The sequence below is a fragment of the Ailuropoda melanoleuca genome, chromosome 9 (genome assembly GCF_002007445.2).
Source record: "Ailuropoda melanoleuca isolate Jingjing chromosome 9, ASM200744v2, whole genome shotgun sequence".
NCBI classification, from domain to species: domain Eukaryota; kingdom Metazoa; phylum Chordata; class Mammalia; order Carnivora; family Ursidae; genus Ailuropoda; species Ailuropoda melanoleuca.
In genome coordinates, this window is record NC_048226.1 from 29,661,603 (window position 1) to 29,675,435 (window position 13,833).

Sequence of the window (13,833 nt, forward strand, 5' to 3'; positions counted from 1 at the left end):
GCATGATGCCTTAGCTTTTTTTTCTTTCTCAAGATTACTTTGGCTATTTGGAGTCCTTTATGGTTCCATATATATGTTAGGATTGTTTGTTCTATTTATGTGGAAAATGTCCTTGGGATTTTTATAGGGATTGCACGGAATCTATAGATTGCTGCAAGTAGGTAGCATGGACATTTTAACAATATTAATTTTCCAACCCATGAGTAGGGAATATCTTTCCATTTATTTGTGTCTTCTTCAATTTCTTTTATTAATGTCTTACAGTTTTCAGTGGATGGGTCTTTCATCTACTTGACTAAATTTATTCTTTTTTTTTTTTTTAAAGATTTTATTTATTTATTTGACAGAGATAGACACAGCCAGCGAGAGAGGGAACACAAGCAGGGGGAATGGGAGAGGAAGAAGCAGGCTCATAGCGGAGGAGCCTGATGTGGGGCTCGATCCCATAACGCTGGGATCACGCCCTGAGCCGAAGGCAGACGCTCAACCGCTGTGCCACCCAGGCGCCCCTGACTAAATTTATTCTTAAGTATTTGTTTGTTAGTTTAAGTAAATTCCATACCCAATGTGGGGCTCAAACTCCTGAACCTGAGGTCAAGAGTCTCGTGCTGTACAAACTGAGCCAGGCCAGTGCCTCCCCCCTTTATTGTTTTTGAAGCAATTGTAAATGAGATGTTTTCTTAATCTCTCTCTCTCTCTTTTTTTATTTTAGAGAGAAAGAAAGAGAGCACATGCGTTGGGGGGCGGTGGAGAAGGGCAGAGGGAGAGGGAGAATCTTAAGCCGACTCCACGTCCAGCACAGAGCACTACGGGGCTTGATCTCACAACCCTGAAATCTGATCTGATGATCTGAGCTGAAATCAAGAGTCAGACCCTTACCCAACTGAGCCACCCAGGTGCCCCTTAATTTCTCTTTCTGCTACTTCATATTAGGATATAGAAATGCAACAGATTTCTGTATATTAATTTTGTATCCTGCAACTTTACTGAATTCATTGATCAGTCCTAATAAGTATTTGTTTGTGTTTTTTGGTGGAGTATTTAGGGTTTTATGTATTTAATATCATAGCATTTGCAAATAGTGACAGTATTACTATGTCCTTTTATTTCTTTTTCTTGCCTAACCATTCTGGCTAGAACTTCCAATATGAAGTTGAATAAAAAGTGGCAAGAGTGAGTATCCTTGTCTTCTTCCTGATCTTAGAGGAGAAGCTTTTGGCTTTTCACCATCGAGTATGACGTTAGCTGTGGGCTTGTCATGCATGGCCTTTATCATGTTGAGGTGGGTTCCCTTTACACTTACTTTGTTGAGAGTTTTTATCATAAATGGATGTTGAATTTCATCAAATGCTTTTTCTGCATCTGTTGAGATGATCATCTGACTTTTCTCCTTCATTTTGTTAATGTGGTGTATCACATTGATTTGCAGATGTTGAACCATCATATTTGCATCTCTGGAATAAATCCCACTTCACTGTGGTGTACAGTCCTTTTAATTGAATTTGGTATGCTAATGCTTTATTGAGGGCTTTTGCATCTATGTTCCATAGGGATATTGACCTGTAATTTTCTTTTCTTCTGGCGTGCTTGTCTGGTTTTGGTATCAGGATGATGCTGTCCTCATAAAAATCTTTCTTCTTCTCTTTTTTGGAAGAGTTTGAGAAGGATTGGTATTAATCCTTCTTTGAATATTTGACAAAATTCACCAGTGAAGCCATCTGGTCCTGGACTGTTGTTTGTGGGGAGGTTTTTGATGACTGATTCAGTCTCCTTATTAGTACTTAGCCTGTTCGGATTTTCTGTTTCTTCATGATTCAGTCATAGTAGGTTACGTGTTTCTAGGAACTTATCCACTTCTTCCATGTTGTCTGATTTGTTGGCATATAACTGTTCATAGTTGTCTCTTATGACTCTTTGTATTTCCGTTGTATCAGTTGTTAAGTCTCTTCTTTCATTTCTGATTTTATTGATCTGAGTCTCTTTTTTTCTTGATGCGTCTAGCTAAATGTTTGTCAGTTTTGTGTATCTTTTCATTGATCTTTTCCGTTGTCTTTTTAGTCCCTATTTCATTTATTTCCACTCTCATCTTTATTATTTCCTTTCTTCTACTAACTTTGGGCTTCATTTGTTCTGATTTTTCTAGTTCCTTGTGGTCTAAAGTTAAGTTGTTTATTTGAGATTTTCTTGTCTCACGAGGTAAGCATTTATTGCTATGAACTTTCCTCTTAGAACTGTTTTTGCTGCATCCCATAAGGTTGGGTATGTTGTGTTTCCATTTTTATTTGTCTCAAGGTATTTTCTTTTAAGATTTATTTATTTATTTGAGAGAGAGAGTAAGAGCATGCAAGAGTATGCATGCAGGGGAGGGTAGAGGAAGAAGGAGAGAGAAATCTAAGCAGATTCTGTGCTGAGCGTGGAGGCCAACCCAGGGTGGGATCTCATGACCCTGAGATCATGATCTGAGCCATCTTTTATCTATTCATCCACTCTGTGTCTTTTGATAGAAGAATTTAGTCCATTTAAATTTAAAATAATTATTGATACCGATTGCCATTTTGTTAATTGTTTCGTGACTTTTTGTATTTCTTCTGCTCCTTTCTTCTTTTCTTCCTCTCTTCCTTTGTGATTTGATGATTTTCTGTAGTGGTGTGTTTATTTATTTATTTATTTATTTATTTATTTATTTATTTATTTTGAATGTAGCATTTTAACACACTATATCAAAGATATACTTCCACCAATATACAAATTGAGATATTTTACATTCTTTGTACATCTTCAAAATCTTGAATGTATTCTATACTGATAGCACATGTCAATTTGGATTAGCCACATATTAAGGGCTCAATACCCATATTAAACTAGATTGTATGAAAAGAAATTGGCCTGTACTTTTCCATTGTCTGGTCTTACTAATTTACTTGTGGACAAACATGTGAATATCTGCCATTCTCCAAGCTCTATATTCCATCATTGTAGTTTTGGATCGAGATATACTACTAGTGGAGCACCTGGGTGGCTCAGTCGGCTGAGCATCCCACTCTTGATTTCTCCTCCGGTTGTGATCTTGGGGTCATGAAACTGAGCCCCATCTTGGGCTCCATGCTAAGTGGGGTGTCTGCTTGGGATTCTCTCCCTCTGCCCCTCCCCTCACTGGTGCTCCCCGCCTCTCTCTCTGAAATAAATAAATAAATCTTTTTTAAAAAAGATGTACTACTAGCAAAATTTATATATTAACAAAATTGAACAGTGTGAGACCAGTACTACAGCTGATACTAGATAAATGGCAGCAAAAATGGCTACCACATGAAGTTCATTTCAACCATTCATCCTTTTATAGGTACTAACACACCTAAGAGTGAGTGGACAGTCTTGTTTGTAGTACTTACCACAATTACTAATTTTCTGTATTTTCTTAACTTATGTATAATATGTACGCATCTGTGTAGTAGTGTGTTAGGGTTCCTTTCGCTTTATCTTTGGTACATCTCCCATAGATTTTTTTAAAAGATTTTATTTATTTATTTGACAGAGGGTGAAAGCCAGAGAGCACAAGTGGGGGGAATGGCAGAGGGAGATGGAGAAGCAGGCTCCCTGTTGAGCAGGGAGCTGGGTGGGGGACTGGATCCCAGGACCCTGAAAACATGATCTGAGCTGAAGGCAGATGCTTAACTGACTGAGCCACCCAGGTGCCCCCTACCATCATTTTTGCCTTATGATTATAATGAGGTAACCACTTATCTTTATATAACAAGTTATATTTATAGCCATCTAGTTTTAAAAATTATTATTATAACCATTCTAGCATGCGTGAAGTGGTATCTCACTGTGGTTTTGATTTGCATTTCTCTAATAACTAATGTTATTGGAGATGAAAAAAAGATGTTCAACATCTTTTCATGTGTTTGTTGTTCAGGTGCATATCTTCTTTAGAGAACTCTATTCAAGTCTTTTACCCATTTTTGAATTGAGTTGTTTGTTTTCCTGTTGATTTGTAGAATTTCCTTGTATATTCTGGATATCAATCCCTTGTCAGATATATGATTTGCAAATATTTTCTCCTATTCTGTGGCTTATGCTTTCATTCTTTTGATAGTGCCTTTTGATGAGACCTGGGGCTTTTTCAGATAATCCAAGCACTTCTGGGGATCTTATACTCCCCTAGCTGTGCATGAACAAATCAAGGCCTTGTGAGAAGTCAGATGTTTTGAGGATGGGATGTGAGGGATCCCCATTCAGCCATCTGGGTTTGGCCCACAGGGGTGGGTCCCTTCCCTCATAGTCCTTACAAGTGTTCAAAGACTTGGGTCAACCAGGAAAGGAGAGAAGAGAGAGCAGAGAACAATGTACCCATCAATGACTGAGGAAACAAACCTGGGCTTACTCTTAGGACTCAAGAAACCAGGGCTTATTGATACATGCTACAACATGGATGAACCTTGAAAACATTATACTAAGTGAAGAAACCAGTCACAAGAGACCACGTCTTATATAATTGCGTGTGTATGAAATGTCCAAAGTAGGTAAATCTATAGAGACAGAAAGTAGATTAGTAGTTGCCTAGAACTGCTGGGACATGGAAGTGGGTTAAGGGGAAATGGGGAGTGACTGCTAACTGGTATGAGATTTCTTTTCCAGTTAATGAGAAGGTTCTAAAATTGATTATGGTGTGGTAGTACAACTCTGTTGTGATACTGTGATTTATAAGAAATATGTTTGGTCATTCAGACGACCAAAATACATTTCTCATATATATTTGGTGTTTGTCCACGGATCCTGGCTCATAGCTCCCCAAACTGTTGGAATTTCCTAAGTGTTGAGAGCGATGAAGGTGTCTTTTGTTATATTAATGAAGGTAGCTTTTGGACTGCTCTCAAGGGCAGGAACTGGTTGCCAGGAGATCCAACCATGTGATTAGAGTGTTGGATCAGTCCTACTCCCTAACCTCCAGGGAGGGGGAAGGGGCTGGAGGATCAATCAGCCAATGGCCAAAGCCTTAGTCAGTCCTGAGTATGCAATGAAGCCTCCATAAAATCCCCAAAGTACTGGGATCAAGAGCTTCAGGTTGGTGAGCACACAGAGAGTGGGGAGAGCGGGGTGCTTGGAGAGGACGTGGAAGCTCCGTGCCCCTTCCCCAGACTTCATCCTGTGTATCTCTTCATCTGGCTATTGATTCATATCTTTTGTCATATCCTTTAATAAACTGGTAAACCTAAGTGTTTCCTTGCGTTCTGTGAGCCACTCTAGCAAATTAAAGAACCTAATGAGGAGGTCACTGGAAACTCCAATCTGAAGTTGGTTGATCAGAAGTATAGGTAACAGCCTGGGGCTTGTGACTGGCAACTGAAGTCAGGGGTAAGGGGCAGTCTTACAGGACTTAGCCCTTAAGCTGTGAAGTGTCACGCTATCTCTGGGTAGGTAGTGTCAGAATGGAGTTGAATTCTTGGACACCCTGTCAGTGTCTGAGAATTGCTTGGTGGTGTGTGTGTGTGGGAACCTCCCATGTTGAAACTGGATCCAGGAATGCCCAAAGATCTGTGAATATACTAAAAGCCATTGGAAGGTGAATTGTATGGTATGTATATTATACCTCCATAAAGCTTTTATTTAAGAAAAAGGAAAAACAAAAAACAAGGGCTGAGGACCCATGGGTGATCCTTACTCCTCCCTCTGCCTTGGTATGCTGGTGCCTTCACTTGGTGGAGAAGCGTGGCCGTGCCTGGACATGCTCACAGTGGGTGTGCTTCATGGTCAGCCCAAAGATGGGGGTTAGGTCTACTTTCACACCTGCTGGCACACTGAACTCCAGCTGCTGCAGCAAGATGGCTAGGAAGAGGAAGATCTCCCACTTGGCCAGGACCTCCCCTATACATCGGCGCTTGCCCATGCCAAAGATCATCATCTTCTCACTCAAGGTCTTGTTGATTGCAGTACCATCAACAGTGAGGAATCGCTCTGGTCGGAACTCAGATGGATCCCCCCACACCTTTCTGCAAGAGGAACAGAGGAGATGGGATTTCTGGTCGGGGGAGACCCTCGGAGAAAAAGCCTGGGGGAGACTTCTGTGGATGGCACAAATGTTAGAATAGATTGAGAGTAATGAGAAGAGAATGAAGAGAGGAACCAAACTGTACTTTCATGCTTTTTCTTTTACAAAACTCTCTCTAAAATGCTTGGCCTTGTAAATGGTGCTTTGTTGTATCAATTTGTTATTTTAAAGAAATAATGCTTCAACTAAAAGAAATTTAAAGAAGGAAAACATTATCTCCATCCCACTTAATATACAAGGGGCATCAGCAGTACATCCTGGTTTATGCTTTATTGTTTTGAAGTAATTGTTGATAGCATCCCTTTTCACATTCAGAAGTGCCTCAGTTTGGATGGTAAATTATATGGTCCCCCTACCTATAGGCTAGAGTGGGATTTTCCGAGGAGAGGTCGCTGGGCCATGGACATCACAATCACCTGAGGTACTCCACTTGACCTACCAAAGTGGAATCTTGGGGGATGAGGCCCCTTAATCTAATCAACATCTGGTAATTTCCTATGTACGCCAATGTTTGAGAAACATGGACCTAAATTTTGCTACTTAGAACAGAGCACATATAGCAATTGAAGCCCCATTCCTCTATTTCTACCCAGTTCCTAGGGGGACAAACAGCTTTCCTGTCTGTTGACTCTCATGTATTTCTCAGTGGGGGAGGTATACTCACTGGTCATGATTGACCTGCCACTGGTTTATGAAGACACAGCGTTCCTTGGGGATGTAGAAGCCTTTCAGTGTCGTGTCCCTTGTCGTGCTGAGGAGGGAAGAGGGCTCTGTCAGGCTCAGGGCAGGAAGACTGGAGCATGTCTCTGGGAGCTACTTGCTCCTACTTCCACCTCGCCCCAATAGTTTGCCCACCACAATCTCCGTAGTCTCCATATCCTACACTGGGAGGGGGTATCAGGAGCAGGGAAGGGGTGAAACTCTCCTTCCCCTTCCTCAGCTCCTGTTCTTCAACCTCAACAAGTGTTTACTGAACTTTTGTTTGTGTCCAGCTGTGCACTTGGCCATCCTCTGGAGCCAAGGAACAGGCAGTCTGGGCTAGCCCTGGGGGAGTTCCCAGCCTGGCTGAGGAGTCAGGTCTTTTACTCTGGGAATAACTAAACCAACATGGNTTGTTTGTGTCCAGCTGTGCACTTGGCCATCCTCTGGAGCCAAGGAACAGGCAGTCTGGGCTAGCCCTGGGGAGTTCCCAGCCTGGCTGAGGAGTCAGGTCTTTTACTCTGGGAATAACTAAACCAACATGGGGGTAGAAGCAAATGTTCACAAACTCTTTTGACATTGTTAAAATCCCAGGACATAACCAAGGACAAATGACTTAAAGTCCTACAATGTATCAGAGACTGAAGCTGTGCCAGCTGGATGAATCAAGAAAGCCTGCTAGTGAAGGGCAAGTTTGTGTCAGGATTGACTTTGGGCAAAGATAGGATTCTGGTAGTGGGAGAAGAGGTTAGAAGGCATTCCAGGCAGAAGGTCCAGCATAAGCAAAATTGGAGGTTGACTGCGTCATGCTGGCCAGGTGCAGTGAGGCCAGCCCGGCTGGGGTGAGAGTACTTGCAGGGAGGGAACGTGAGCAGAGGTGAAGGAGAGCTGAGGTCAGGAGTGTGACTTTCTCCTGAAAGCTGGGTAGTTTGATCATGGTTGGACTGGTTAGGGGCAGCCTAAAGGTTGAGGGTCTACGAGGAACTTGGTGACATGGCCAGAAATGAGAGGCCAAGGTCTGAGCCAGGGCCAGGGCTGAGAAGATGGGAGGAAGAAACATGGTGAGGACTACAAAGGTGGCAGGGCAGAATAAGCTGGCCTTACCTGTGGGGGATGGTGAAGGGGACAAAGGAGGTGTGTCGGAAGATCTCCAGGATGAATGCCTCCATGTAGGGGAGCTGGGGTCTGTCGGAGAGCTGGGGCCGCCGGACCCTGCCAATCACTGTGTCTGCAGAACACAGAAGACCAAACAAGGCTTAGGGCTGCCCTGACTGCTCCATGGCATCTAAGTCCCCTATTACGTGGTTCTATACCTGTTCTATATCTGAGGCCCACTAACCACCCTACCCCCAGCACGTTCTAGGCAAGGGTGGGCACCACTGTACGTCCAGGGCTGACATATAGTGGGCACAAAACAGCCATATGTACACTGAAGAAATGACCTGGAGATCCCAAGGCTTCTCTCAGCTTGTGCATCTCTACCACATACCCAGCTCCTTCTGGATCTTCCTCTGTATCTCAGGGTTTGTCACAAGGTACATGAGGCTCCAGGAGAGGGCTGTTGTGACAGTGTCAAATCCTGGGCAGCATGGTGCAAGGTGAGGAAGGGAGGAAGACAAGAACAAGAAACCAACATTTACTAAGCACCCAGCACTTAGGCACCAAGCACTGTTTTCTCTGCCTCTTTCCCCCTACATCTTCCACCCCCCATGAGTTTCCTGAGGGTAGAGACCTGGTCTCCTCAACACAAATTTGAGTGACTAGTTTCATAATTAGCTGCTGGAATTACAGGGATCTAGACTTACAGGCTAGAGAACCCCTTATTGTTCAGGTGGGGAAACTGAGGCCCAGAGGCAGAGAGGGGCTTAGTTGAATTTTCACCAGGAGTTGTTGGCCTGGCCCAGACTCAGACCCTGAGCATGGGTCAGGTGTCTGCCCTGAACCATCTGGTGTGTGGTTAGCAAATGATCGGATGGACTCGGGCCGGGCAAGTCTGTGGGTGAACAGCAGGCGTTGATGGATGGAAGGGGCATGGGTCTGGTTCCTACCGGCCCCAAAAATGTCGTTGATAAGGTTGACAATCTTCTCATGGGGGATGTGGCCACCACTAGCTCTGGAGCCCTTCTCACTGTGCTTCAAGAGGGCGCCTGTGATGTCCTGGACGCTGCCCTGTGGGGACACAAGCTTGGGGCACCCTGGCACTTCCAGGTCGGACCTTGCCCTGCCCCACATGGCACTTCCACCCGACCTCCAGGCAGTAAGTTGGGCTTCCAGGGGGAGCTGGTAGCAGCCCTGGGTGCCCTTCCTCCCAATAACCCCAGGGGTCCAATTTCAAAGGAGGAGGTTGGGGGAAGTACTGGGAAGCCAAGTGCCACCCGAGCTGCAGATTAGCTTCTGTCAGGGTTCAGGTTCCTACTGCACAAAAGGCTTCTCATGATAACAGCCCCCCACATTGCGGTTGCGGGACTCTGCCAGGGCCCCATTCACAGGCAAATATCTCTGCGGCTTTGAGTAACTCTGAGAGGGACACAATTGGATGAGGAAGCTGAGGCCTGAGAGGGAGAGGGATTGGTTCCAGGTAGTGCAGTTGATCCAAGACATTCCAGAGCCTTCCTAGGCCTTGGCAGCACACCAGCTGTGTGTGTACCTGGAGGCTGGGTGAGAGGAGCCAGACCCAGGTGTCCCCTCACCACCAGCACCCTGGGCTCACCTCGTCAAAGTCCCGGTAGTGCTCTTGGACAATTTTCTGCAGGAACCGCACTAACTTCTGGTTGAAGGCCTTGAATCTCTGCAGGGCGGGGCTGGGCATATATTGAAGGATGGGGAAGAAGTCCACAGGGTTCCCGGAGGAGGCAATCTCCACAAAATCATTGCTGTGCTTTACGAGCGTGAGCATTTCCTCACTGCTCTGAGGGAAGTGCTGCCCAAAGCACATGGCACCAATGACGTTGGCCACCGAGAGCAGCACTTGGTTGTAGGGGTTAAAGTGCCCAACCTCTGCCATCCGCTCCTGCAGCCTGCTGAGGAGGGCCTCGGCCTCCTTGCTCACGTGCTCTTCCAGGTAGCAGGAGGACGCGGATGCCGGGTCTGAGGCCGTGGAGAAACTCTTCAGGGCATTCTGGGCCAGGCGCCTGCGGGCAGCCCACACTGGTCCAGAGTCTGGGTTGAAGGTCATGCTTTGGCCATCTGTGACCAGAGTGAAGCTGTAAAGGTCGGGCCGGCCCTTGAAATCATCACCCCGTTGCACCAGGGCCTGCCGGATGGTGTCCAGGCCGCTGAGTACCAGCACGGGCGTCGAGCCGATGCGGATTTGCAGCACGTCCCCATAACGCTGGCTCAGCCTCGACAGCGCCAGATGCGGGCTCTTCCCCAAGGTCAGCACGTTCCCCAGCAGGGGCCAGCCCCAGGGCCCCGGGGGACTCTTCAGGCCTTTGGGAACCCGAGGCTGCCAGGCCCTGACCACCCAGAGCACCAGGCAGAAGACGGCCGAGGCCAGGAGGAGCTCAGTGGCCATCTGGGACAATGCCATCTGTACCAACTACTGGGGAAGAAGGAGGAGCCAGGCTGAGTGTCAAGATGGAGCTATTCATTCCCTTATTCATTCACTCTCTCGGTCAATAAACACTGGCATATGCTCAGTGCTTGGCTCCCAGCTGGACACCAGAAAGACTAAGATACATCCACCTTGGGTCCTGTGTCCTGGGAGCTCACCCTGAGAGCATCACAGAATCTGAGGCCTAGAAAGGAACCTCAGAATGCTCAACCCGAGGGTCTGCCCTTTGAGCCCCGACCCTCCCTTCTGCCCACCACCTCGGTCTCCAGTTCTGAGCCTGGAGTGGAGGCAACTGACACTTTCAAACAGGGAAGCACCCTTGCCAGCCCCCAGCTCAGGGTTATGCTGGGCACTATGCCAAAGGGTCCCTGCCAATGCTGGCTTCCTGCCAATACCTCTTCCTACCCAGGGAATAGGGAGCTGCTCCCACCCAGCAACACCGAGGTCCCACCCAGGGACCTTGACCACATCCAAGGAGAGCAACTCTTCCCCACCCCTCACAATCTTGGAAGCTGAGGTTTGGCTGCAGCTAGAGCCACGGCTGCCCTCGTGCCAGGTGGGGACCCCTCCCCATCTCGTCATTTGAATCATGCTTAGGGTCTTTAGAGATGGCCCAGTCCAAGCTGCCAATTGAAAAATGGAGAAAGTGAGGTCTGATGTCGGGCAGGAAGCACTAGAACTCAGGCCTCCTACACCTAACCCAGAGTCCCTTCATTCCTCCATCTCTTCTGGTTTCCAGGATGTACTGGCGGCGGGAGGGCGGGGGAGGAGTCCCAGGGACTGGAAAATGAACCCAAGAAAGGTACCTGTCCAGGCGGGTGCTTGAGATCAGCGGGGTTGTGGAGGCTGGTACAGAGCTTCTGGCTCCGGGGGAGATGACCTTTTATAAATACCACCCTCTGTCAGATTGGCCCTGCCATCCTGGTCACCTGATATCAAAGTTACCAAATGAAGCTGGAAGGGTCAGCCCTTGGCTTTGCACCATGATCCCTCAGCTCCGCCTACCACCCAGGGCCCCGGGGAGAAGTGCTATGTCCTGATGGAGGAATGCCCAGGTCTTTTCAGCGTTCAGGATCAATAGATTTATTTCTCTCCAGGGCAGGGCAGGGTGCTGAGAACAAAAGTCTCCTGGGTTGTTCCAGGCTCCTTTCCCACTGCCCGCATGAGGAGGGACCCTGCCTGAGCCCTCAGACCAGGCCGATCTGCTCCTCCGTAGCACCCCTCCGACAACCCGCAAAACCAGGTAGGGAACAGGCATGCTCTGGCCACCCCTGAATTTCAGCCCAAGTCCTTAATCTGAAAACAAGAGATGAGAAGAACCCTGCATTCTAAAGGGCGACCCCTTAGCCTTCCTCCCTCCTGGTAAGAGATGATAAGAAACTTAAAATCAAACGAAGGCTATCCATGCTGTGGGCTGTCCCTCATGGCAACTGACTTAGATTCTTCAAAACAGTCAGTGTCATTAAAAAATAAAAGGTCCTTGTCTAGAACGAAGAGCCTAGAGACAGAACAACCAAATGCTATATGTAAAATTTCACAGAAACCTGGACTTCAAGAAAACATGTTTTAAATCTGCAAAAGACATTTTTGGGACAATTGGAGGCACATGAGCATGGACAGGAGATTAGAAAATATTATGGAATTAATGTGTATTTCCTTTTTTTTTTTTTAAAGATTTTATTTATTTATTCGACAGAGATAGAGACAGCCAGAGAGAGAGGGAACACAAGCAGGGGGAGTGGGAGAGGAAGAAGCAGGCTCATAGCTGAAGAGCCTGATGTGGGGCTCGATCCCATAACGCCGGGATCATGCCCTGAGCCAAAGGCAGACGCTCAACCGCTGTGCCACCCAGGCGCCCCAATGAGTATTTCCNGAGTGGGAGAGGAAGAAGCAGGCTCATAGCTGAAGAGCCTGATGTGGGGCTCGATCCCATAACGCCGGGATCGTGCCCTGAGCCAAAGGCAGACGCTCAACCGCTGTGCCACCCAGGCGCCCCAATGAGTATTTCCTTTTTTAAAAAAGATTTATTTGAGAGAGAGAGCATGCACAACTTGGGGGAGGGGCAGAGGGAGAAGGAGGAGGAGGGATTGTGGGGGGCTCCATCCCAGGACCCTGGGATCACGATCTGAGCCAAAAGGCAGATGTGTAATCGACTGAGCCAACCAGGCGCCCCTTATGTGAATTTTCTTAGCTGTGAACATATAGCATCACAGTTATGTGGGAGGGTATTGTAGGCAATCTTCTTAGCAGATCAATGTTGTAGCATGTCATGGTTTTGTTAAATCTATAAAACTTACTTTTAAGTGATTTTGTTTAAAGACGAAATCAGAGAGGGAGACAAACCGTAAGAGACTCTTAATAATAGGAGACAAACTGAGGGTTGCTGGAGGGGAGGTGGGTGGGGGAATGGGGTAACTGGGTGATGGGCACTGAGGAGGGCATGTGATGTAATGAGCACTGGGTGTTATATAAGACCGATGAATCACTGAACTCTACCTCTGAAACTAATAATACACTATATGTTAATTAACTGAATTTAAATAAAAAATAAATGAGTCTGTTTAGAAGTGTACGTCCATGTGTGTATGTATATTGAGAGGAGAGAGAGTAAATCTGGCAAATGTCAGCTATCCGAGGTCCCAGGGGAAGGTAGGCGGGCGTTCAGTGAAAGTACAGGAGCTTTAAGGTAGCAAGAGGGCTGTTGCTTGCTAAGGAGTTCCATAGTGATTCTCTCTCCTCCCCTGGAGAAGGCAAGAGGAACTCTCGGGCTCAAGGAGCCAAGTGAGGTGAGTCCAGGAGACCCTAGCTTTGAGAGTGGGATACCTGCAAGAGGGGAGAATGGCCTCTCCCTCCCAGACAGGAGTCCAGGTGGGTTGGAGGATGCGGAGGGGACTATGCCATTTGCATATTTATCACATACTTTATAAAGCTTAATAGTTATGGGCCCAGTTGTTCTAAGAGCTTTACATGTACGAACGGAAAACATTCTCAGTAATCCTGTGGAATGGAATTTAATACTATCTTCGTATTACAATGGGGTAATAGAGGTGCAGAGAAGTGGTGTGATTTGTTCTAGGTCCCAGAGCAGCGTGTTAGAGCCGAGTCCCAAACCTTCAGAAGACTGCACACTACTTACCCGCTTGAAAAGTATCCCTGGACTGGGGGGGGCAGCTGAATGGTGGGGGCAGCAAGGGTAGCCTGCATGACCAGAGTGGGGTGCAGTACCCCTATATGAGTCTTCTGAGAGCCAGGTAGACATCCTGTAGGGGCGGGACCTACACTGCATACATGGGACCTCACTGTAGAGGAGAGGGGCACCTGCGGGAGTGAGCTGTCAGCCAGTCCTTCAGCCACTCAGGGACTCTGTGATGTGGAGGACAGTTGGGACTTGGTGAAAAGCTGGCAGTGGAACATCTGCTACATAAGGGCGTCCTTAACCCAGAGAGAAGACACACAGCACCAGCCAGATAAAAAGAGATTGGCTTTTCCTCCAGCACCCTCCCCCCTCAACCGCCCTGATGGAGTGGCCAGC

The 13,833-nt window shown here is 46.9% G+C and overlaps 1 protein-coding gene and 1 long non-coding RNA gene across 5 annotated transcripts in view; one reads left to right on the forward strand and one right to left on the reverse strand.

Annotated features, from left to right (window-relative positions):
* The window catches only part of LOC105239224, a 23,172-nt gene extending 16,921 nt beyond the window's left edge, over nt 1–6,251 (forward strand). The window contains exon 4 of the long non-coding RNA XR_004627767.1: nt 5,932–6,251. This is a non-coding gene — a long non-coding RNA (uncharacterized LOC105239224). The remainder of the gene's footprint in view (nt 1–5,931) is intronic.
* The window catches only part of LOC100472774 (cytochrome P450 1A2), a 23,515-nt gene continuing 15,277 nt past the window's right edge, over nt 5,596–13,833 (reverse strand). For 2 of the 4 annotated variants that reach the window (XM_034668050.1, XM_034668051.1), the window contains exons 2-7: nt 9,459–10,289; nt 8,797–8,917; nt 8,238–8,327; nt 7,853–7,976; nt 6,714–6,800; nt 5,596–5,990 (exon numbers count right to left, since the gene is read on the reverse strand). In XM_034668050.1, coding sequence (XP_034523941.1) covers nt 5,693–5,990; nt 6,714–6,800; nt 7,853–7,976; nt 8,238–8,327; nt 8,797–8,917; nt 9,459–10,277 — 1,539 coding nt within the window. In that variant the 5' untranslated portion in view covers nt 10,278–10,289 and the 3' untranslated portion in view covers nt 5,596–5,692. Of the gene's footprint in view, nt 5,991–6,713; nt 6,801–7,852; nt 7,977–8,237; nt 8,328–8,796; nt 8,918–9,458; nt 10,290–11,107; nt 11,231–13,833 lie in introns of those variants that run through there. The other 2 variants (XM_019803511.2, XM_011229598.3) reach the window with 2 other exon arrangements.